At 43.9% G+C, this 26,778-nt stretch overlaps 1 protein-coding gene across 1 annotated transcript; it reads left to right on the top strand.

Moving 5' to 3' along the window:
* Positions 1-13,394: 13,394 nt before the first annotated feature.
* On the top strand, positions 13,395-25,935 carry LOC124114758. The gene is made up of 10 exons (XM_048380559.1): positions 13,395-13,507; positions 14,034-14,156; positions 15,670-15,867; positions 16,795-16,886; positions 17,428-17,541; positions 22,437-22,469; positions 22,859-22,970; positions 23,154-23,196; positions 23,837-23,988; positions 25,719-25,935. The coding sequence occupies exons 1-10, from the start codon at positions 13,423-13,425 to the stop codon at positions 25,799-25,801; spliced, it is 1,035 nt and encodes a 344-aa protein (XP_048236516.1). The 5' UTR covers positions 13,395-13,422; the 3' UTR covers positions 25,802-25,935.
* The last annotated feature ends 843 nt before the right edge of the window (positions 25,936-26,778 follow it).

Here is a 26,778-nt window from a genome sequence, read left to right as displayed (position 1 = left end):
AAAGAGAAAATGGGTTTATCATACATATTTGCGATAATTATCTTGAATTTTTCTCTTAAAATAAGAAAGTGTGTTTGGATACATTCCAGAGATTTACTGGCCTATTGTTGCTACATATAGGCTGCGTTATCTTGGAGCTAAGTGTCTTTGTCGCAGAAAAACTTGATACAATCAGGCAGATGTCTTCTTTTGATTTTTGAAGGGGCGTTGGCGGTGGGGAAGTCTAGTGGTTAAAGCGTTCGCTCACCACGTGGAAGGCCAGGGTTCGATTCCCCACATGGGTACAATGTGTGAAGCCCATTTCTGGTGTCCCCCGATGTTGGTTGGTTGGATGGTTTGTTGTTTAACGCCGCACTCAGCAATATTCCAGCTATATGACGGCGGTCTGTATACATAATCGAGTCTGGACCAGACAATCCAGTGATTGATAACATGAGCATCGATCCACGCAATTGGGATCGATGACATGCATCAACCAAGTCAGCGAGTCTGACCACCCGATCCCGTTAGTCGCCTTTTACGACAAGCATAGTCGCCTTTTACGACAAGTATGGGTTGCTGAAGACCTATTCTACCCCGGAATCTTCACGGGTCTGTCCCCCGATGTGATATTGCTGGAATATTGCTAAAAGCGGCGTAAAATCACACTCTCTCATTCTCTCTCTCACATAGAACAACTTAAAACTTACTTTATGTTGAACTTGCCTTTAAGTTGCAATGTCAGATCTCTTTTGCTGAATGTTGCGCTTTGGTTGTCTATATTTATTTGGTTTGCGGAATTCTTTAAAAAAAAAACACAAGTGGTCGACATAAACATATTTATTAATCCGACTTATAAAAGATGTCAAAGTAGACACAATGTAAGGATAACAACGTCTTTATTTACTGTACAGGCGGCGTTTCGGTACAGATTCTTATACCGCTGCCAAACAAGGGGAACGGCATAAGGATCTACACCGTAACGTCGCGTAAACAGTAACTAAAAAAGTTGTTATCCATAAGGGGCGGTCGGGTAGCCTAGTGGTTAAAGCGTTCGCTCGTCACGCCGAAGACCCGGGTTCGAATCCCGACATAGGTACAATGTGTGAAGCCCATTTCTGGTGTCCCCCGCCGTGATATTGCTGGAATATTGCTAAAAGCGGCGTAAAACCAAACCTACTCACTCACTCACTGTTATCCATAAATTGTGTTTCCTTTGTCATCCGTCAACTTCTAAGTAATGCCTATAAAAAAATTATAATAGGTGTTTTTTTTATAAAAGGTATTATCGGCCGGGCGATAGAAATAAATAAATAGCGATTCAGGGCAATATGACGTACATGGGTGACTTCCTCCTTCATGGCTTACCGTCAAGATGTTTTCATTTCTGAATTTATTAAACAGGCTCGGTTAGAAGAAAAATTTGAAGAATGTGAAGTTTGGGGTCGGTGGATGTGTTCATACGTAATTAAAACAAGCATCGATCCATGTGGCCGTCATAGTGCATAATACTGCAACACGTCTCATTCGAGGCCGACCTGATGGCAGGGTCAAGCATAACTTGAGATTCTGAAAATGTCGCCATTCACAAACACAAACTGTTTCGATCTAGTTTCGGGCCAGTAACTGAAACCGTTGTGCCCTGATTATGTATACTGAGAAGCACCCTCCTCCCCCTCCCTCTGCCATTAGACGAACTGACACGTCAGGCTGGCGGAATATTCCAGGACAGTGGTGAGCGTGTTCTCTAATGGCTACTTGCAGTGTTTTAGAGCCACCCAGACACAGATTAAGCCATTTAAAGCAGCTCATAAAATTACAAATCACTTCAAGGCGTGATTAACAAACTGCAGTCAGCATTACGCACTGTCCGTGACATGCAGCGTGGCGAGAGATGTGTGTGTCTCAATATGTATGTGGTCATGGACGTGTATTGTCTGACACGCATGACGGTCCTGGAATCGTCGCTTTGTATGGTGAAAGTAACTTCAGATTCCATACACAGTATAGGCCTGCCTCAGATAGTCCATATTTCATGTGAGCGTTCCGGGGTAGAATAGGTCTTCAGAAATCTATGCCGGCCGCAAGAGGCGACTAACGGTGATGCTCATGCTATCAATCATTGGCGTGTCTGGTCCAGGCGCGATTATTTGCAGAGCGCCGTCATATAGCTGGAATATTGCTGAGTGTGGCGCTAAGCAACAAACAAACAAATCACGTGAGCGGGTTTGTCTCAGAGTGGACTATTCGAGTCACACTTGCCCCTGTGACATTGATGAAAGAATCCTCAAAGTCGTTCAAAACACTCACTTACTCACGCATGGCATTAGTTTAGAGATGGATCGTTGATACATGACATTAGTTTAGAGGTGAATCGTTGATGCATGACATTAGTTTAGAGGTTTATCGTTGTTACAAGTTGTTAGTTTAGAGGTGAATCGTTGATGCATGACATTAGTTTAGAGGTGGATCGTTGATGCATGACATTAGTTTAGAGGTGGATCGTTGATGCATGACATTAGTTTAGAGGTGGATCGTTGTTACAAGACGTTAGTTTAGAGGTGGATCGTTGTTACGTGACATTCGTTTAGAGGTGGATCGTTGATACATGATACTAGTTTAGAGGTGGATCGTTGTTACGTGACATTTGATTAGAAGTGAGTCATTGTTACATGACATTAGTTTAGAGATTGATGGTATGATATTAGTTTAGAGGTGGATCGTTGATGTATGACATTAGTTTAAAGGTGGATCGTTCTTACTTGACGTTAATTTAGAGGTGAATCGTTGTTGCATGACATAAATTTAGAGGTGGATCTTTGATGCATGACATTTGTTTAGAAGTGAATCGTTGAAACATGACATTAGTTTAGAGGTGGATGGTTGATGCATGACATTAGTTTAGAGGTTGATCGTTAATACATGACATTACTTTAGAGGTGGATCGTTAATAGATGACATTAGTTTTGAGGTTGATCGTTAATACATGACGTTAGTTTAGAGGTGGAGCGTTGTTATATGACGTTAGTTTAGAGGTGGATCGTTGATACATGACATTAGTTTAGAGGTGGATCGTTAATACATGACGTTAGTTTAGAGGTTGATCGTTAATACATGACATTAGTTTAGAGGTGGATGGTTGATACATGACATTAGTTTAGAGGTTGATCGTTAATACATGACATTAGTTTAGAGGTGGATTGTTGATATATGACATTAGTTTAGAGGTGGATCGTTGATACATGACATTAGTTTAGAGGTGAATCGTTGATGCATGACATTAGTTTAGAGGTTTATCGTTGTTACAAGTTGTTAGTTTAGAGGTGAATCGTTGATATATGACATTAGTTTAGAGGTGGATTGTTGATATATGACGTTAGTTTAGAGGTTGATCGTTGATACATGACACTAGTTTAGAGGTGGATCGTTAATACATGACGTTAGTTTAGAGGTGGATTGTTGATACATGACATTAGTTTAGAGGTGGATGGTTGATACATGACATTAGTTTAGAGGTTGATCGTTGATACATGACATTAGTTTAGAGGTTGATCGTTAATAGATGACATTACTTTAGAGGTGGATCGTTAATAGATGACATTAGTTTTGAGGTTGATCGTTAATACATGACATTAGTTTAGAGGTGGATCGTTAATACATGACGTTAGTTTAGAGGTTGATCGTTAATAGATGACATTAGTTTAGAGGTGGATGGTTGATACATGACATTAGTTTAGAGGCTGATCGTTGATACATGACATTAGTTTAGAGGTGGATTGTTGATACATGACATTAGTTTAGAGGTGGATGGTTGATACATGACATTAGTTTAGAGGTTGATCGTTGATACATGACATTAGTTTAGAGGTGGATCGTTGATACATGACATTAGTTTAGAGGTGGATTGTTGATACATGACATTAGTTTAGAGGTTGATCGTTGATACATGACATTAGTTTAGAGGTGGATCGTTGATACATGACGTTAGTTTAGAGATGGATCGTTGATACATGACGTTAGTTTAGAGATGGATCGTTGATACATGACATTAGTTTAGAGGTGGATTGCTGATACATGACATTAGTTAAGAGGTTGATCGTTGATACATGACATTAGTTTAGAGGTGGATCGTTGATACATGACGTTAGTTTTGAGGTTGATCGTTGATATATGACGTTAGTTAAGAGATGGATCGTTGATATATGACGTTAGTTTAGAGATGGATCGTTGATAGATGACATTAGTTTAGAGTTGGATCGTTGATACATGACATTAGTTTAGAGGTTGATCGTTGATATACGACGTTAGTTTAGAGATGGATCGTTGATACATGACATTAGTTTAGAGATGTATTGTTGATACATGACATTAGTTTAGAGGTTGATCGTTAATACACGACATTAGTTTAGAGGTTGATCGTTGATATATGACGTTAGTTTAGAGGTGGATCGTTAATACATGACATTAGTTTTGAGGTGGATCGTTAATACATGACGTTAGTTTAGAGGTGGATCGTTAATACATGACATTAGTTCAGGGGTTGATCGTTAATACATGACATTAGTTTTGAGGTTGATCGTTAATACATGACGTTAGTTTAGAGGTTGATCGTTGATATATGACATTAGTTTAGAGATGGATTGTTGATACATGACATTAGTTTAGAGGTGGATCGTTGATACATGACATTAGTTTAGACGTGGATCGTTGATACATGACATTAGTTTAGAGGTTGATCGTTAATACATGACATTATTTAGAGGTTGATCGTTAAGACATGACGTTAGTTTAGAGGTTGATCGTTAATACATGACATTAGGGCTAATTCTAGTATACAGAACGTGACAATAATTAAGAACAATATTTACACAGGAGACGATAAGAAATGTTTATCGGGTTATGAGTACACACCCTGTAACCAAACAAAGCTGAGATGGGATTGTTTTGAGAAAATTATCCCGTATATGTTGGAAATATTAAACGGTCTATTCCTTGTCTCCACAGCCTGAGACAACGAGGCTTGCGTCAGCAGGGCCATGTAATGAGATCCGAGGCCAAGTGAGAGTGGTAGATAAGATGCTAATCGCTTCCTTTGTAACTTAACATGCTGTGACAATCTATTACCATTCAAACCTATTCCCTTGTCTTTCGTGACGAGATCAAATACGCTCACAATTGGGCGGAACGACCGGTGTAGGCCGATCAAGACAGGTGCGACCGTAGGATAGCCTAAGACATGTCCGGTTTTACAATAAACCAAATAGATGAACGATTCGGTCAGAGATCATATACCGATGTGGTTGGGTTTACAGCGTTGTGAGACACCATGAAGCTAATTCAAGAGAAAGGAACAACGCAGTAGTATAAAACGTTCGGCCCCATACCCCTTCTTTTTATCACAACCGCGGAAGAATATGAGGTCAGTCCGCCAGATATAGTACAGGGCTCTCAGGCAGTTATAATTCGCTGTGCAGAGTTGCGTCCCTTGGGCGTTTCAGGATCTTATGCCAATTAAGAACTTTTTGCGAATTTCGGATTCCCCCTGATTGTGTCCTGATTTGTCAGCACTATACCCTTGTCGGTCAGTTTCAACAACAAGCAACACATATTAAGCTGACACGCCGTGATAAATCAGGAATACTGTTCAAAGCGTTAAACTCACTCACTCACTCACAACATGCTTGATTTGAGTGAGTCAAACAAGTACGTTCATGTCACGTAGTTTCTACAGGGAGTTGGTTTCCATACGCTGTCGGTGACGTCGATCTCGGCGACACGCCCATGCACCAGTTGACGTCACTGGAAAGATACACCTACCACAATACCTACAGGGTACAATGAATATATCAGTACTCTTGGAAATTATGAGGTGAGGTGAAATGGGGTTTAACGTCGCGTACAAGATTATTGAACTTATATAGCGACATGCACGCGTGTGTGTGGCTGTTTGTACCAGTCCGGACTAATGCCGCCTTTATAGTGCTAGCTCACTGAGATACCATGCCGCAGTTTAACATGAATACCCCACTCAGACACAGTATACTGACTCCGAGCCGACCAGTCCTTGTTTTAGCCCCTTAATGCCGTGCGCCAGGCAGGGTAACAACAAGTAATATATTTTAACCTCATTTGATACGACGCAGCCGGGGATCGAACCCCGGGCCTTCCGCTCCCCTACCACTAGACCACGGAGGTGGTTTGGAAATGTATGAAAGTGTTGAGGGTGAAGAGAACACGATGTAGCTGTCACTCTGTCATATAGTCTGACATATATCTTAACATTTGTTTGTCGTATATTTCTATCTACCAAATGCCAAATAAGTAACAGATATCTATGACTACACTTTTGTTTTCATATGTGTCATGTTATAACTAATTCACCTTTAAATGGTTCGAATCCCAGTTCGCCCTGGTTATGTGTCTAGGTTTTGCAGCACTATGCCCATGCTCGTGGGTTTCACCACTTCGGGCTTTCCTCCCGGGTGAGGCTGACACGTCGTCATATAACTGTACTAATGTTTAAAGCGGCGTCAAACCAAGACTCACTCACTCACTTACTGTATATAAAAGCATATTACATGTCACCACTAAACAGAACAGCGAATTACTCTGAGGCAAACACTGTGTCTGTACAAGCTTACTTGGCTATATTCCACCAATATGACCGTGATCTGTAAATAATGAAAAAGACAATCCAGTCACTGACATCATGGGCACCGATCACCGATAAGTGGGATACGGCGCCATACAATCAGCGAGTCATCGCCTCTTACGACAAAACGGGTTGCTCTAGACCTATACCGTTACCCAGACGCCCCAAGGGCCTGACGAAAACCGACTGGTGTCCATGTTCGAAGCTGACCACGTCAATGACTTACAACGCATAGTTACCTCTATGAAGAGACATACATATACGACTAGCTGGCTAGCGTCCGTGTCACCACAATGTACAGACCGACACAAGTTTAACATGTCTGCTTGACTCTCACTCCGGTTGAAGTAACACTGAAGCCAGTCAACTACTTCCTGTCTGCCTCAACATTGTGGTAACATTAATAATCTGTCTATCGGTGAAACAACCTGGGGTGTCCCTTGTCTATTGATAACACAGCCAGTTAAATCGATGACACAAACAAGGGTTTTACCCTTCTATTGATAACACAACCAGGGGTATTGATGACACAATCAAGGGTACTGCCCGTCTATTGATAACGCAAACTTTGGTATTGATGACACAGCCAAGGATATTTCCCGTCTATTGATAACACAACCAAGGGTATTGGCCGTCTATTGATAACACAACCAAGCATATTGCCCGTCTATTGATAACACAGCATTGGATATTAATGGTACAGCCAAGGATATTTCCCGTCTATTGATAACAACCAGGGTATTGATAACACAACCAAGCATATTGCCCGTCTATTGACAACACAACCAAGCATATTGCCCGTCTATTGACAACACAACAAGGGATATTGCCCGTCTATTGACAACACAACCAAGCATATTGCCCGTCTTTTGATAACACAACCAAGCATATTGCCCTTCTATTGATAACACAACCAAGCATATTGCCCGTCTATTGACAACACAACCAAGCATATTGCCCGTCTATTGATGACACAGCCAAGGATATTTCCCGTCTATTGATAACACAACCAAGCATATTGCCCGTCTATTGATAACACAGCATTGGGTATTGATGGTACAGCCAAGGCTATTTCCCGTCTATTTAAAACACAACCTAGGGTATTGATGACACAGCCAAGGGTATTGTCCCTCTATTGATAACACAATCTTGGGTATTGCCAGTCTATTGATAACACAACCAAGGGTATTGATAACACAACCAAGGGCATTGCCCGTCTATTGATAACACAACCGGGGGTATTAATGACACAGCAAGGGGTATTGATGACACAGCCAGGCGTATTGATGACACAACCATGGGTATTGCCCGTCTACTGATAACACAGCAACTCTTCCGATGACATAGGATTGTCTGTCTATCATAGCGACCGATTTGGGACAACCATTGTCTGAATGAACATTTAATTCCAAAGGCTAAGTACGCTGTAACCGTGGTATGTAGGTATGCCTTGAATCACTTAAATGCCGTTTTTATAAGATGCTAATCAAACGTGTTATTCCCCACTGTACGGTACATTACCTGTCTGCAACGGGCTGTGCGACTACGTCACCGATTAATTACTGTTGTTTGTGTTCATGAATTAATTCATGTCATGCGACCTTGGCTATATAGGCCTTGGTCCACAGAGAGAGAGAGAGAGAGAGAGAGAGAGAGAGAGAGAGAGAGAGAGAGAGAGAGAGAGAGAGAGAGAGAGAGAGAGAGAGAGGGAGAGAGAGAGAGAGAGAGAGAGAAAGAGAGAGAGAGGGAGAGAGAGAGGGAGAGAGAGAAAGAGAGAGAGAAAAAAAAGAGAGAGAGAGAGAGAGAGAGAGAGAGAGAGAGAGAGAGAGAGAGAGAGAGAGAGAGTGAGAGAGAGAGAGAGAGAGAGAGAGAGAGAGAGAGAGAGAGAGAGAGAGAGAGAGAGTGAGAGAGAGGGAGAGCCATTAACTTGATGTTATCACTTCCTACCGAACCAGTGCATATACGAGTATGAAAATAACATGAATCAACGTCACACTAACGCGCTGTTACGTGTCTTGATAACACAGTCATTGGTTCTTATGACACAGTCAGGGGAATAGCCGGCCTTCTGGTGACACATATCCAATGGTATAGGGTCGATACAACCTTAGTAATTTTTATGATGACCTATGCTATATATGTATGCAGTGCGTGCTAATCTCGTGCATACACCAGACTTTGTAGCTTCATATGAACAGGAAGATACACACGTTTCTGTCATTCAGTGATGAAGGAAACACGTTATTCTGTGTTTCCTGACCGGACATGTGTGAACTTACGTGGCACGCTGCCATTGCACCTGATTCACTGAGGACAAAACAATTACAACAATCTATCCTTTCTATGATAAAACATAAAAATAGATAATAGGCTTACCTGTTAACTACCTGCCCACGCGGCTGACGGCGAGTTTAGATGCCAGGTCTAGTACAACTGAGCTCGTGCGTGGACCCCTCGACGCCTCGTTATTTACCTGAAGTACTGCAAACACCATGTTCCCATTCCGTTCTTCAAAAATAAACTTGAATGGAAGACACTTCGTGACTTTGAGCATCTTAACAAGGTTAGATAAAGAGAGGGGGGCTGGAAGGCGAACGGTCTTCGTTATGTGATACTGCAAGGGCAAACACACTCACTGTGTCGCAGTGTGAGAAATATCGCCTCAAGCAGTTCTACGCAGCACTGCTTCAGAGCCATTGACAAATTTGCTTTGGAAACCTAGCAGGCTAGTTTCGCACCTTGAATATTTAGGCAAATATGTCTTAACCCGAGAGTTGAAGGGTCGAGGCTGGTCCGATGGCTCACCCCACAAACGGCCGCTGTGCATAGTCCTTTTTAGACAACTGAATCTGTGCGTTGTTAGTGAATATTAAGATATTTGAACCGAGCCAGTCCTATTTATTTGTGCTGCTCTCTGCAATGAACCTGATATGAAGTCACTTTTTACTTTACACGAAACTTCCAAATTCGAATACTATGTCATGCCACCTTCAAATAAACGCAGTTCAAAAGTGTTCCTAGATGATTTGTCCCGCATTTTCAGCGGGAAGAGTTCAGTCATTCTTTACAAGACAGATTAGGGTGTGTACAAATACACTCAGTATAAGTATGAAGGTCGGGTTAGAAATCCATCTCTCGCCCGGGAGAGCTGGTGTCCACCCCTACCACACATGCATATATTAGGACACTGTGTTTGTCTTGACATGCAGCACACCGCCGCTCAGTCTAACCTGTGAGTCGCTGTACAGATGGAGTCCCTGGTCTGACACACGGATGAATCCACAAACAGGCGAAACTGCGGTTTGGAGTATTGTTAAAAGCCACGTTAAGACTCACTCACTCACTCACTCACTCACTCACTCACTCACTCACTCACTCACTCACTCACTCACCAATTCACCAACTCACTCACTCAACCACCAATTCACTCACTCACTCACTCACTCAACCACCAATTCACCAACTCACTCACATTCACTCACTCACTCACTCACTCACTCACTCAACCACCAATTCACTCACTCACTCAACCACTCAACCACTCAACCACTCACTCAACCACTCACTCAACCACTCACTCAGCCACTCACTCACTCACTCTATTGTAAAACCTGAGACAAAATAAGTTTCACAATATCTTCTGGAACACATATTTTTTCAATCAAACTCCATGTTTTAGAATTTGTATTTATTGATATGGCTTTGAATATCTTGAACTAACCTATGATCACAGGTACTAATCTGTTCAAGGACAAATCACGAACAGCCGACTGGTTGTTGAATTAACGCTTTGATATGTAGGTCAGATTGCACAGCTGACCTGCACAGTCTATAACACAACTGGATCAGTTACATCAGCACATGTCCAACTGCATTCATGCATGTAACCTGTTCGTGTAAATTACCATATTAGCAAAGACACACATCGTATCATGTGATTTAGCAGCAGAACCCGGCACTAAATCAAGGAATGTGTCGCTGTGCATGTCCACAACTTATTTGTTTTTTTTAAATAGTTGAGTTTAAAATATATCGATGAGCAGTTGTCCTGTTTTGTATTTCCAGGTGCCAGGCCATATCCATGTGAACGCATGTGCAGTGTGTTTGTTTGCTGTTTGTTTGTTTGTTATTTAACGACGCACTCCGCAATATTACAGCTATATAACAGCAGTCTTTAGATGAACGAGTCTGGACCAGACAATCCTGTGATAAACATCCTGAGCATCGATCTACGCAATTGGGATAGGATGACATGCATCAACCAAATTAGCGAGCCTGGCCACCCGATCCCGGTTGTCGTCTCTCACAAGCATAGGTTGCTGAAGTCGGCAGATCAGTACGTGTGTGTACTGTGTTCTTTATACAGACAACGTGACAGAATTATCAGTGCAGACCTAAGTTACTCAAGAGGCAAAGTTCTCCAGCTACATCCAAAATTCGTGATTCACAAAAAGAATCGCACTCTATGTGCTCTTAATTCCAAATGCTAAGTACCCTGTAACCGTGGTATGTAGGTATGCCTTGAATCACTTAAATGCCGTTTTTGTAAGATGCTAATTCAACGTTTGCTCACCTTACCCTTTGCTATATCCCTCTCTTCCCTTACCACACCCTTTGCTATATCCCTCTTTTCCCTTACAACACCCTTTGTTATATCCCTCTCTTCCCTTACCACACCCTTTGCTATATCCCTCTCTTCCCTTACCACACCCTTTGCTATATCCCTCTCTTCCCTTACCACACCCTTTGTTATATCCCTCTCTTCCCTTACCACACCCTTTGTTATATCCCTCTCTTCCCTTACCACACCCTTTGCTATATCCCTCTCTTCCCTTACCACACCCTTTGCTATATCCCTCTCTTCCCTTACCACACTCTTTGTTATATCCCTCTCTTCCCTTACCACACTCTTTGTTATATCCCTCTCTTCCCTTACCGCACCCTTTGCTATATCCCTCTCTTCCCTTACCACACTCTTTGCTATATCCCTCTCTTCCCTTACCGCACCCTTTGCTATATCCCTCTCTTCCCTTACCACACTCTTTGCTATATCCCTCTCTTCCCTTACCACACTCTTTGTTATATCCCTCTCTTCCCTTACCACACCCTTTGCTATATCCCTCTCTTCCCTTACCACACTCTTTGCTATATCCCTCTCTTCCCTTACCACACCCTTTGCTATATCCCTCTTTTCCCTTACCACACTCTTTCCTATATCCCTCTCTTCCCTTACCACACCCTTTGTTATATCCCTCTCTTCCCTTACCACACCCTTTGCTATATCCCTCTCTTCCCTTACCGCACCCTTTGCTATATCCCTCTCTTCCCTTACCACACCCTTTAATATCCCTCTCTTCCCTTACCACACCCTTTAATATCCCTCTCTTCCCTTACCACACTCTTTGCTATATCCCTCTCTTCCCTTACCACACCCTTTGCTATATCCCTCTCTTCCCTTACCACACCCTTTGCTATATCCCTCTCTTCCCTTACCGCACTCTTTGCTATATCCCTCTCTTCCCTTACCACACTCTTTGCTTTATCCCTCTCTTCCCTTACCACACCCTTTAATATCCCACTCTTCCCTTACCGCACTCTTTGCTATATCCCTCTCTTCCCTTACCACACCCTTTGCTATATCCCTCTCTTCCCTTACCACACCCTTTAATATCCCTCTCTTCCCTTACCACACTCTTTGCTATATCCCTCTCTTCCCTTACCACACCCTTTGCTATATCCCTCTCTTCCCTTACCACACCCTTTGCTATATCCCTCTCTTCCCTTACCGCACTCTTTGCTATATCCCTCTCTTCCCTTACCACACTCTTTGCTTTATCCCTCTCTTCCCTTACCACACCCTTTAATATCCCACTCTTCCCTTACCGCACTCTTTGCTATATCCCTCTCTTCCCTTACCACACCCTTTGCTATATCCCTCTCTTCCCTTACCACACCCTTTAATATCCCTCTCTTCCCTTACCACACTCTTTGCTATATCCCTCTCTTCCCTTACCACACCCTTTGCTATATCCCTCTCTTCCCTTACCACACCCTTTGCTATATCCCTCTCTTCCCTTACCGCACTCTTTGCTATATCCCTCTCTTCCCTTACCACACTCTTTGCTTTATCCCTCTCTTCCCTTACCACACCCTTTAATATCCCACTCTTCCCTTACCGCACTCTTTGCTATATCCCTCTCTTCCCTTACCACACCCTTTGCTATATCCCTCTCTTCGCTTACCAAACTTACCACACATACCACAAAACAAGGACGGGTCGGCTCGGAGTCAGTATACCATGCCTAAGTGGGCTAGCACTTTAAAACCGGTATTAGGACGGACTACTATCGGCAGTCACACGCACGCACGCAGGCACGCAGGCACGCACGCAGGCAGGCACGCACGCACGCACACACACAGTGCTCATGGTGGGAAACGTCTAAGACCTGCTTTCCTCCCACACTAAGCTGACATGCCGTGATACAACTTGAATATTGTTCAAAGCGGCATTAAACCTTACTCACTCACTCACTCCTCAGATGTTTCGTATAACGTTTCTTTCGAATATGAGTATCACCCAACAATGCAAATAACCATTGAAGTGTCGCTCTACACCTTCTCAGTATGAATGTGAAATGATATTTGCAGCCTTATTACATTTATCAATCGGAACACGGAACAAGCTAACGCCATAATCACGGTGACGTCATATATCATGAGTGGCAATCTTGTTTATATCTTATCGCAATTTTAATCTCAAGGGCCTAACCTTATTCCGATTCTCTACGACAATGGCGTGGTCATTGACGGGCAGACTGGTACACTACCTTGTACTCGGCGTCTGTTGTACATTGTTACATGCGGTACCGAAGCTTGGTAAGTAAACCTGATACCATCAAACTACGGTATACATTGGTTGTGGTGAGTGAGTTTGATTTAACGTCGCTTTGAACAGTATGCCAGCTCTATCATGGCGTGTCTGGAGGATGAGATGCAGGTCTTAGACGTTTACCACATCGGTGAAATCAGCGAGCACATACACACGCAGAAATATAATCACGGCGAAGCTGGGATTCGAACCTCCGATCATGGTGTCTTGCAAGGGACGCAACTCTGCACAGGGATTTAGACGACTAGGCCACTTTTACCCCATGTATATGTTGTATTCAGCATAGACATCACTTCGTGCAATATCATGTACTGATCAAGACTGTTCCACAAATCTATGGTTAAGAATGGGGGCAACGCAGATTTTTCAAAAGAGGGTCATATATTTAAAATAATATATTTATTATGATTATGATGTTTATTGTTGTTGTTGTTGTTATTATTATGATGATGATGATTATTATTATTATTCCAAGTGTTATTCGTGTGTTCTGCCAGCAGTAGTATGTTTCAGCGTCTTACAATGTGGACACGGCCAAGGTGTCCGTGTCCGGCATCTCTTCTGGCGCGTGCATGGCCACCCAGTACCACGTGGTCCACTCCAGGGAGGTCATGGGCGCCGGCATCATAGCTGGAGGTAACGTCATCAGTGACATCAACTCCAGCCTGAGCAGCTTGACGTAGCGCATATTGTCATGTTATAATATTATGACAACCTGGCAGTGACTGTGACCATACTGATTGATTGATAACTGATATATGATATGAGTATTTGGTATATATTGGTTATACACTGCCGGGCAAACGAATGTATACACTTAATATTGGATTTGACAAAAAATTACTCAAAGCAAGACTGGGCTGAAATAGTCTCTGAAACACTGCAAACTTATTGTTCAAAACACAACTATGATACTCGTATCAAATACATCACCATCGAATAACAATTTCATATTTATTTTATTTATAATCACCGTCAAACTTTTTTCCCCTTTTAACTTTGTACAAGACATATTGAGGTAGCTTGGTGTATTTTATATGCGTATGGGGCTAAACTTTCGTTCCATTTAAAACTACTGTACATTTCCTGATGGCGAGCCATATCGCCCTAACCAGTATAGATATAGCAAACATCGCAGGGCAGAGAGTTGAAAGTTTGGAACCGTTATGAAACCGATGGAATCCATGTCCAGGGCGCCAAGACCAGTACACAAGCAAAATGTCAAGCGGATGGTTCCGAACATCAAAATTACGTTATCTCATTGCACCAAAGAAGTCATTATCAGGTCGAGGCTAAATGGACTGGTTGTTGCTGACAGATTCTGTAATACGAACATGCATGTCATTATGTGGTAATGGTGGTTGTTATTACTCGCATACCATTATCTTAGGTGTGTTGTCATGTATGAAACAAACACCACTCAGCATTACCGTTTGCACCATGTGAAATTGTTGCTGGGATCGGAGAATGCTTACGTTCATCGAGCACAATATTTCGAGAGAACTACACTGCTTGCCTTGTTTTAGACACTGATATAAATGAGTGGCACTGACACATGTTATTCATCAACACTTGTTATTTATCATCACGTGTTATTCATCAACACGTGTTATATATCATCACGTGTTATTCATCATTACACTGGGTACAATGTGTGAAGCCCATTTCTGGTGTCCCCCGCCGTGATATTGCTGGAATATTGCTAAAAGCGGCGTAAAACCATACTCACTCACTCACTCATCATCACACGGTATTCATCAACACGTGTTATTCATGAACACGTGTTTTTCATGAACACGTGTTATTCATCATCACGTGTTATTCATCATCGCGTGTTATTCATCATCACACGTTATTCATCAACACGTGTTATTTATGAACACGTGTTATTCATGAACACATGTTATTCATGAACACATGTTATTCATCAACACATGTCATTCATCATCACGTGTTATTTACCATCACTTGTTATTCACCAACACGTGTTAATCATCATCACGTGTTATTCACCAACACGTGTTAATCATCATCACGTGTTATTCACCAACACGTGTTATTCATGTCATACTTGTACCATAACATGGAATGCCTCGTAACAAAATCAGAATTCTCAACAAAGAACGTTGTATACCGCCCTCTCCCTCAGCGCCCTTCATGTGTTCCGGGGGACTAGTGGCCACGGCGGTGGGGACGTGCATGACGTCCCCGTCCCTGATCAGCGTCACCGCCCTCGAGTCCATCACGTCATCAGGGGCGTGGTTTGGTACCGTCGACGCCACATACCACATGAGGAACGACCGGGTGTTCATCTTTGACGGCACCAAAGACTCTGTAGTTAACCCAGGTAACGCATGCTCCTGAGTACATAACGGATGGTATCGGGCCAGCCAGTAAATGTATGCATTATTATCATACCTCAGAATCCCTTACACCCCGCCACGAGCAAGTCAGGTTGCATTAAACCCCATGTACCCCTCCTGATCCTGCTACAAGTTATAATACGTGTCACGTATAACGTAACAAAGGTGAGGTGAGGTGAGGTGAAATGGGGTTTAACGTCGAGTCCAAGATTATTGCACTTATATAGCGTCGTGCATGCACGTGTATGTGTGTGTGTGGCTGCTTGTACTAGTCCTGACGGATGCCGATTTATAGTGCTAGCTCACTGAGATACCATGCCGCAGTTTAACATGAATACCCCACTCAGACACAGTATACTGGCTCCAAGCCGACCAGTCCTTGTTTTAGACCCTTAATGCCGAGCGCCAGACAGGGTAACAACATGTACCATCTTTTAACGTCTATTGGTATGACGCGGGCGGGGATCGATCCCCGGACCTTCCGCTCACCGGGCGGACGCTCTACTACGGAGGCGGTCTGAAGTAACAAAGAAATACACAGATGGTAGAGTGTGTAAGGTTTTACCCTGCTTTGAGAATATGTCAGTAATTTCACTGGGGAGGTACCGAAAATGCGCCTCATACATTGTAACCATGTGGGACGACAAGCCAATACCTTAGGTGAGGCTTTAACCACTGACCTACCTCACTACCCTCTAAATGACATATCGACACGTTATATCCGGACGGGCTGGGAAATATTATAAAGACAATGACGACATGGAGTGAGGAAAGGTTTTTCGTTCTTCTTTTGAGCGATTGTGGCGTTCTCTAGTCATACCGACGACATGGGTTCAACCTGCCGCAAGGGTATGTGTGTGCCCGCCATGATATTGCTAGGATGTCATCCCCACTACTTTGTGTTCCACCAGTTGCTGGACAGAAGGTGGCTCAGTACTACGGCCATTATATGTCCAGCTCCCACATCAAGACGGTCTTCAACATCAACGCCGAACACGGCATGGTAAGTCGATGTTGAAGATGACATAGATGGTGTTACTCTTTGTATCGTCGATGTAGGTGACGTGGAAGCCGTTACTCTTTATGTCGTCGCTGTAGATGACGTGGTACCGTTACTCTTTATATCGTCGCTGTAGGTGACGTGGATGCCGTTACTCTTTATATCGTCGCTGTAGATGACGTGGAAGCCGTTACTCTTTATGTCGTCTTTACACACCGCCGACTGTTGCCACTTTAACAAATAGGAATCACAGTTTATAAATCATGTGATTTATTGTTTCGAGTCATAATTCAAATGGAAAAGAAAACGGAAATCAGTTGTCACCTTTTGCAGACCACAATCGAGTAGATAACTGTATGTACTTAGATCTCAGCACTATGGCGTCTCTGCACTTCCACGTCCGTTTACATTGTACTGAATCCTCTCATATGTTTAAAAACGTCAAGCCAAAATATTTAATCACTCAACAATTGGCTCTTAAATAAATATTACAAGATACTTGTTTAAGAGATAAGTATTTTATCATATATGGCGGGTTCAACAGCCGACCTTGAACTACGGTGGAGCATGTGATCAGCTCAATTCGAAAACCTACCTCAACAACTGCAACTACTCCGCAGCCTTTCAACTCCTCAACCACATCTACGGCGGACTGCAGGTAACAACCATGTACAACATAGTGATGAAGTAGTCACGTTGTAACTCAGGAATGTACAGTCTGTAGCAATATGTAGTATGGTTGTAACGTAATGATATAGTCTGTAGCAATATGTAGTATGGTTGTAACGTAATGATATAGTCTGTAGCAATGTGTAGTATGGTTGTAACGTAATGATATAGTTTGTAGCAATATGTAGTATGGTTGTAACGTAATGATACAGTCTGTAGCAATAGGTAGTATGGTTGTAACGTAATGATATAGTCTGTAGCAATATGTAGTATGGTTGTAACGTAATGATATAGTCTGTAGCAATATGTAGTATGGTTGTAACGTAATGATACAGTCTGTAGCAATATGTAGTATGGTTGTAACGTAATGATATAGTCTGTAGCAATGTGTAGTATGGTTGTAACGTAATGATATAGTCTGTAGCAATGTGTAGTATGGTTGTAACGTAATGATATAGTCTGTAGCAATATGTAGTATGGTTGTAACGTAATGATATAGTCTGTAGCAATATGTAGTATGGTTGTAACGTAATGATATAGTTTGTAGCAATATGTAGTATGGTTGTAACGTAATGATATAGTTTGTAGCAATATGTAGTATGGTTGTAACGTAATGATATAGTTTGTAGCAATATGTAGTATGGTTGTAACGTAATGATATAGTTTGTAGCAATATGTAGTATGGTTGTAACGTAATGATATAGTTTGTAGTAATGTGGTAATGTAGGGAGCTTGTGAAGGCCTCTAGCTGTCTTAGAATCCATCACTGTTCTCTCGTAAAGAGCCCGTTGGGGTTCCCGGTACGCATTATACAGTCTTGTTGGGTTAGAATAGATCCCTGGTACCTCTTGCTTGCCTCCCCGTGGAGATCCCGGTTAGAACAGATCTCAAGTACCCAATATTTGTCTCCCCGTGGAGATCCCGGTTAGAACAGATCTCAAGTACCCCATGCTTGTCTCCCCGTGGAGATCCCGGTTGGAACAGATCTCAAGTATCCTATATTTGTCTCGGCGTGAAGATCACAGTTAGAACAGATCTCAAGTACCCCATGCTTGTCTCCCCATGGAGATCCCGGTTGGAACAGATCTCAAGTACCCCATGTTTGTCTCCCCGTGGAGATCCCGGTTGGAACAGATCTCAAATACCCCATGCTTGTCTCCCGGTGGAGATCCCGGTTAGAACAGATCTCAAGTACCCCATGCTTGTCTCCCCGTGGAGATCCCGGTTAGAACAGATCTCAAGTACCCCATGTTTGTCTCCCCGTGGAGGTCCCGGTTGGAACAGATCTCAAGTACCCCATGTTTGTCTCCCCGTGGAGTTCGCAGTTAGAACAGATCTCAAGTACCCCATGTTTGTCTCCCCGTGGAGTTCGCAGTTGGAACAGATCTCAAGTACCCCATGTTTGTTTCCCCATGGAGATCCCAGTTAGAACAGATCTCAAGTACCCCATGTTTGTCTCCCCGTGGAGATCCCGGTTAGAACAGATCTCAAGTACCCCATGCTTGTCTCCCCGTGGAGGTCCCGGTTAGAACAGATCTCAAATACCCCATGTTTGTCTCCCCGTGGAGTTCGCGGTTGGAACAGATCTCAAGTACCCCATGTTTGTCTCCTCGTGGAGTTCGCGGTTGGAACAGATCTCAAGTACCCCATGCTTGTCTCCCCGTGGAGATCCTGGTTGGAACAGATCTCAAGTACCCCATGTTTGTCTCCCCATGGAGTTCGCGGTTGGAACAGATCTCAAGTACCCCATGTTTGTCTCCCCGTGGAGATCCCGGTTGGAACAGATCTCAAGTACCCCATGTTTGTCTCCCCGTGGACATCCCGGTTGGAACAGATCTCAAGTATCCTATATTTGTCTCCCCGTGGAGATCCTGGTTAGAACAGATCTCAAGTACCCCATGCTTGTCTCCCCATGGAGATCCTGGTTGGAACAGATCTTAAGTACCCCATGTTTGTCTCCCCGTGGAGATCCTGGTTAGAACAGATCTCAAGTACCCCATGGTTGTTTCCCCGTGGAGTTCGCGATTGGAACGGATCTCAAGTACCCCATGTTTGTCTTCCCGTGGAGTTCGCAGTTGGAACAGATCTCAAGTACCCCATGCTTGTCTCCCCGTGGAGATCCCGGTTGGAACAGATCTCAAGAACCCCATGTTTGTCTTCCCGTGGAGGTCCCGGTTAGAATAGATCTCAAGTATCCTATATTTGTCTCCCCATGGAGATCCTGGTTAGAACAGATCTCAAGTACCCCATGCTTGTCTCCCCGTGGAGATCCTGGTTGGAACAGGTCTCAAGTACCCCATGTTTGTCTCCCCATGGAGATCCCGGTTGGAACAGATCTCAAGTACCCCATGTCTGTCTCCTCGTGGAGATCCCGGTTGGAACAGATCTCAAGTACCCCATGCTTGTCTCCCCGTGGAGATCCCGGTTAGAACAGATCTCAAGTACCCCATGCTTGTCTCCCCGTGGAGATCCCGGTTGGAACAGATCTCAAGTACCCCATGCTTGTCTCCCCATGGAGATCCCGGTTGGAACAGATCTCAAGTACCCCATGTTTGTCTCGCCGTGGAGATCCCGGTTGGAACAGATCTCAAGTATCCTATATTTGTCTCCCCGTGGAGATCCTGGTTCGAACAGATCTCAAGTACCCCATGTTTGTCTCCCCGTGGAGATCCTGGTTAGAACAGATCTCAAGTACCCCATGTTTGTTTCCCCGTGGAGTTCGCGGTTGGAACGGATCTCAAGTACCCCATGTTTGTCTTCCCGTGGAGTTCGCGGTTGGAACAGATCTCAAGTACCCCATGCTTGTCTCCCCGTGGAGATCCCGGTTGGAACAGATCTCAAGTACCCCATGTTTGTCTTCCCGTGGAGATCCCGGTTGGAACAGATCTCAAGTATCCTATATTTGTCTCCCCGTGGAGATCCTGGTTCGAACAGATCTCAAGTACCCCATGTTTGTCTCCCCGTGGAGATCCTGGTTAGAACAGATCTCAAGTACCCCATGTTTGTTTCCCCGTGGAGTTCGCGGTTGGAACGGATCTCAAGTACCCCATGTTTGTCTTCCCGTGGAGTTCGCGGTTGGAACAGATCTCAAGTACCCCATGCTTGTCTCCCCGTGGAGATCCCGGTTGGAACAGATCTCAAGTACCCCATGTTTGTCTTCCCGTGGAGGTCACGGTTAGAACAGATCTCAAGTATCCTATATTTGTCTCCCCATGGAGATCCTGGTTAGAACAGATCTCAAGTATCCCATGCTTGTCTCCCCATGGAGATCCTGGTTAGAACAGATCTCAAGTACCCCATGTTTGTCTCCCCGTGGAGATCCCGGTTGGAACAGATCTCAAGTACCCCATGTTTGTCTCCCCGTGGAGATCCCGGTTGGAACAGATCTCAAATACCCCATGCTTGTCTCCCCGTGGAGATCCCGGTTAGAACAGATCTCAAGTACCCCATGCTTGTCTCCCCGTGGAGATCCCGGTTAGAACAGATCTCAAGTACCCCATGTTTGTCTCCCCGTGGAGTTTGCGGTTGGAACAGATCTCAAGTACCCCATGTTTGTTTCCCCGTGGAGATCCCGGTTAGAACAGATCTCAAGTACCCCATGTTTGTCTCCCCGTGGAGATCCCGGTTGGAACAGATCTCAAGTACCCCATGCTTGTCTCCCCGTGGAGGTCCCGGTTAGAACAGATCTCAAGTACCCCATGTTTGTCTCCCCGTGGAGTTCACGGTTGGAACAGATCTCAAATACCCCATGTTTGTCTCCCCGTGGGGTTGCGGTTGGAAGAGATGTCAAGTACCCCATGCTTGTCTCCCCGTGGAGATCCCGGTTGGAACAGATCTCAAGTACCCCATGTTTGTCTCCCCGTGGAGTTCGCGGTTGGAACAGATCTCAAGTACCCCATGCTTGTCTCCCCATGGAGATCCCGGTTGGAACAGATTTCAAGTACCCCATGTTTGTCTCCCCGTGGAGATCCCGGTTGGAACAGATCTCAAGTATCCTATATTTGTCTCCCCGTGGAGATCCTGGTTAGAACAGATCTAAAGTACCCCATGCTTGTCTCCCCGTGGAGATCCTGGTTGGAACAGATCTCAAGTATCCTATATTTGTCTCCCCGTGGAGATCCTGGTTAGAACAGATCTCAAGTACCCCATGTTTGTTTCCCCGTGGAGTTCGCGGTTGGAACGGATCTCAAGTACCCCATGTTTGTCTCCCCGTGGAGTTCGCGGTTGGAACAGATCTCAAGTACCCCATGCTTGTCTCCCCGTGGAGATCCCGGTTGGAACAGATCTCAAATACTCTATGTTTGTCTCCCCGTGGAGGTCCCGGTTGGAACAGATCTCAAGTACCCCATGTTTGTCTCCCCGTGTAGATCCCGGTTAGAACAGATCTCAAGTACCCCATGTTTGTCTCGCCGTGGAGATCCTAGTTAGAACAGATCTCAAGTACCATATGCTTGTCTCCCCGTGGAGGTGACGGTTAGAACAGATCTCCAGTGCCCCATACTTGTCTCGTTGTGGCATTCAAGGCTGGAATAGATCCCTAGTACCCCATGGTTCTCGCGAGATCCGACTTTAGTGAAGATTAGGTGGTCAGCGAGTAGCCTGGTTGATTGTATGAATCGTATCTCGACAGCATGGGTTATTTCTCACGCTGGTCCAGACACGCTTCTTTACAAGCTGGCATACTGCTTACCAAATCAACATTTAATCACGCACAGAGTGTACATGTATACATATTTATGTCATGTTTCTGTAATCAGTGATGCAATAGTTTTTTGAGACACTTCGCTGGTACTGTCAGTGCCTCTGACTGTTGGCTGACGGTAAATGTGATATCATTGTATCATTATTGTGAAAATTGATCCACTGTTACTATTTGGCCCACAGGAACCAAACTCAAAGACACAGGCAAATGGACAGGTGAGTGAACGCACACAGAACAACACGACTCTCATCACAAACGTTGCCAATATAACCTTGACACGATTCACACCAAGGCGACATCTGGGATTTCCAATAACGTTCCTTCGGAATAGATATTGTGAACTCAACCACTGTCCACATTAAGCAATATAAGCAACGTCGCTTTATTCAGGTTTTCTCCCAAAGGAACACCCAGTATACAGGGTTGTGTGTTCGTATGGTGGTGCAGCAGGCGGGAATAACTTCAGCCAATCGCTGGAGGGACTGAACATAGATTGGACGATATTGTCCAAACATGGAATTTAATTGACATAACGGCTTTTGAAGAACTTTGATAATTTTCAATGTTCGGTTGGCCACATACTCAACTCATGTCCTATCTTCAGTTTTTACAGTTCAACCAAAATGATTTCTTCCATTTGGCGCTCCCCTCCGCCTACAGCATGGATAGCGTTGGCTATATCTATGTCCCGACAGGGTGTGCCAACAAGCAACACAGTAAGTCTACCCGTGTCAAGTTTGGTTACAACACGCGAATTCGAAGGAATAGAAGGTGTCCCTGTATTTATTAAGTAACACTATGTAAAGTCATGGTTTTGAAAACTGACCGTGCGTCCTTTCATCTTAAGACACAGCTGAATGAACGTTGTTACCGGTTCATACACCACAGTGTCGTTTCAGAATGCAGACTGCATGTGGCGTTCCATGGATGTAAGATGGGAAGGTGAGCATACAGTGCAACAAATGTTTGTTTGTGTGTGTGTGTGCGTGTGTGTGTGTGTGTGTGTGTGTGTGTGTGCGTGCGTGCATGTGTGTGTGCACGCGCGTGTATATGTGTCTGTGTGTGTATCTGTGTCTGTATTTGTGTGTTTATGTGTGTGCGAGTCTGTGTGTATTTGTGTGGGTGAGCGTCTGTGTTTGTGTGCGCGTGTGTGTGGCCATGTCTCTCCGTGTGCGCGTCTGTGTGTGTGCGTGCGTGCGTGTCTATGTGTGCGTGAGTGCGTGCTTGTATGCGTGTGCGCTTCTATGTGAGGGTGCGAACGTGCGTGCGTGTTTGTGTGCGCGCATGTCTGCGTGTGCGCGTCTATGTGAGTGTGCGAGCGTGCGAGCGTGCGTCTGTGTGTGCGCGTGTCTCACTGTGTGTGCGAGTACCTGTCTGCGTTTGTGTGTACACAATAACCAACTGTTCAAAGTGCCGTTAGTCCGTCACTCAGTTAAGAGTATACAACCAGATAAAACATTCTGATATATCCTAATATATCAACAGTGTCGCCCAAAGTAACCATACAGCTACGTTTATGTATATATGTTCACAAAATGTGCACATGAATTTATATTTGTAAATCAATGTATATCTCCTACAGGATGTTTGTGGGGGAGGCGTATGTCCGCGACGCCGGCTACAACGAAGTCGGTGACTTGAACAACATCATCATCCTCTACCCTCAAGTAATATCGACGGCGACGAACTCTCAGGGCTGTTGGGACTGGTTCGGATACACCGGGTCTCTGTTTGGTGAGTATGCAAAACTACACAACGCCCACCCTACTAAACAGTTCGTGGTAACATATCGCATCTCAATGTTCAATTTCTTGATAACGTATTGTAAAAGTATTGTAAAAGTTATTGACGTTGAGTTGCCGATGGTTCGTGAATGAATTTGTTTGTTTTTGGTTCGTTGTTTAACGCCGCACATTAACATTTCTTTTTTACATGTCACTAAATTCCCCCCCCCCCAAAAAAAAAAACAAACAAACAAACAAAACAAAACAAAACAACCCCAACACACCTGAAATATATGACAAAATCTTAATATGGACCATGTCCAACTATGACCGTGAGTGCACATTTATACTAGTGAATCACTGAAGCTACACTAATTAATACTGATGACTTCATAATGAACTTTGGGGATACTGGATTATTTGCTGGTAGATTAACATCGTATTTAGCAATATTCCAGCTATATGACGGCGGGCTGTAAATAACCGAGTCTGGACCAGATATTCTAGTGATTGAAATCATGAGCAATTGGGTTACGATGACATGCATCAACCATGTCACCGAGCCTGACCACCCGATCCCGTTAGTCGCCACGGAAAGAATGGGTTGGTGAAGACATATTCTGACCCGGATCTTCACTGGTCGCTCTTGAATGGAAAGTTAGGGCGGTACTTGAACCTGTCCATTGTGGAAGCATTGGTCTTAGTAATGGTCAGTCTTAGCGTATTATTAAACACAGCAACGTGTCGAGGTTCCAACTGATGTGACAAGACCAGGACCATGCAACCAGTCTGCAAACCCGATATTAGTTGTTTTAAGCCACAGTCAGCCCATTCCAGCTGCATCACTACCTGTAAAATAATATGGGCCAGACAAACCAGATACCATTAAAACGTCCCACTCCGTCGGGCACTAGGACACACAATCAGCCGTCACCCGATCCAATTTAGCCGCCTCTTACAACCAGCAAAGGATTGCCAAGGACCTTTTTTGAGGCGGGTCCCTTTTACAATATACTCACTAGATGGGCTACCAAGAAGATCCGGGATAGAATAGGTCTTCAGCAATCTATGCTTGCTGTAAAAGGCGACTATGCTTGTCGTAAGAGGCAACTAACGGGATCGGGTGGTCAGGCTCGCTGACTTGGTTGATGTATGTCATCGTATCCCAACTGCATGGGTCGATGCTCAAGATGTCAATCACTGGATTGTCTGCTCCAGACTTGATTAGTTTCAGGCGGCCGTCATATAGCTGGAATATTGCCGAGTGATGCTAACAAAACAAACAAAACCTAGAATCGACATAACTGGTCCATGTACAGGTACAGTTCGGGTCAAATAAACTCCCGGTACAAGAGTAAAACCTTGTTTCTCAGTAATTGTGGTACTCATCTACTGGTAGGCTGAATGAGACCATCCAGCACAAAGGTGCTATTATGAACTTATTGTTTGGGCTCGAAGCTCTTTTGGACATTGACCTTGTGGGAATGCTGGATTAGACTTGTGTCCCCAGCTACCTGTACTGATCCCAAGGGGCACCTAAAGGGATCTGGCGGTCAGATTCGGTGACTCGATTGATTGCATGTTATTGTACACAAAGTGTATTGTTATTCGTATGTCAATAACTAGACTATCTGGTCCTCAGACGACTCTTTACAGGCCGTCGTCAGTGGCTACAATATGGTTGTATACAGCTTTAAAAACAAACAGCGGGATACTGAGAGTGAGCACGTCTTGTTTCAGCGACCAACAAAGGCTTCCAAATGACAGCTGTACGTCGTATGGTGTCACGTGTCATCGGATCCTCATCTTCCATAGTGGGTTAACATGGACATAATGGGCGTGACGGCTCCACCTGGCAAACTTGAAAAACAAATACAAAATCTAGACTTTGTAATGTTTATTCCAAAGGTTCCTTTCCTTGTCCAATGTAAATACAGGTATGATGGGTGATGCTATAGACACTACTGAATGATACATTGCACTTCTCCTACACACAGTAGGGAGTTATCACCAACAAGTAACATCAAGGGATGCCAATACAAGGGTAATGGTAAATGCCCAGCATAAACTAGCTGGTGTAAATATATATTCACAACTTACGTTCACAAGTAACTGCCATGAGTTAATGTGTCTTTATATGACTACACAGGTCAACACAACCGGGTTGCAGCGACGGACACAACACTGTTGACAACTGTAAACATATTACTTAACACTGTCTAGGGATAACCTGTTTACTTGTTCAATCATATCCTCAATACGAACTGTACAATGAAACAAGTTAGTTCATATTGTACCATGCGCAGTGAAGCAGATGTTCAAGCATATCCTCAATATGAACTGTACAGCAAAACGTGATAGTTCAGATGAAGCAATCTGGATCAAAAAGAAAAATGTCTGTAATAACGAGAGCGCCAGTCATGTCTAAAGCTGCTTTGAACAGTGTTTCAGTTATATCAGAGCGTGTCAGCTTCATGTGGTACCGTTTGTCATGGTTGCGGTGCTGACAAACCAAGGATCACAATCAGGGATTCAAACCCATGACCATGATTCTGGCATGTTAAGGGACGTAACTCTGTAAACTTAGACAACTTTATCACTGGGTGTCCGTCTCTGGACAAACAGTTTTCCTGGAAATAGCCAATAGCCTGTGAAAATATTGAGTATTATTTCTGACATTCACGACTGTAAGTTTACTTGATACTTCTAGACAGTAGGGGCGTCACAATACGATAATATCACATACATATACTGCTAATTACCCCAATATAGGGTACATATCAGTACACGGCAATGTGGT

The sequence above is a fragment of the Haliotis rufescens genome, unplaced genomic scaffold (assembly GCF_023055435.1).
Source record: "Haliotis rufescens isolate VD_foot unplaced genomic scaffold, xgHalRufe1.0.p SCAF_31, whole genome shotgun sequence".
NCBI lineage: Eukaryota > Metazoa > Mollusca > Gastropoda > Lepetellida > Haliotidae > Haliotis > Haliotis rufescens.
Note: the sequence above shows the minus strand (reverse complement) of the source record. Positions and strands in the feature narration are given on the sequence as shown.

Coding starts and splice junctions, on each gene's coding strand:
- LOC124114758 (XM_048380559.1), top strand. CDS start 13,423: ATGGCGTGGTCATTGACGGGCAGACTGGTACACTACCTTGTACTCGGC. Junction 13,508..14,033: donor ACATGCGGTACCGAAGCTTG/GTAAGTAAACCT, acceptor AGTATGTTTCAG/CGTCTTACAATGTGGACACG. Junction 15,868..16,794: donor AGACTCTGTAGTTAACCCAG/GTAACGCATGCT, acceptor GTGTTCCACCAG/TTGCTGGACAGAAGGTGGCT.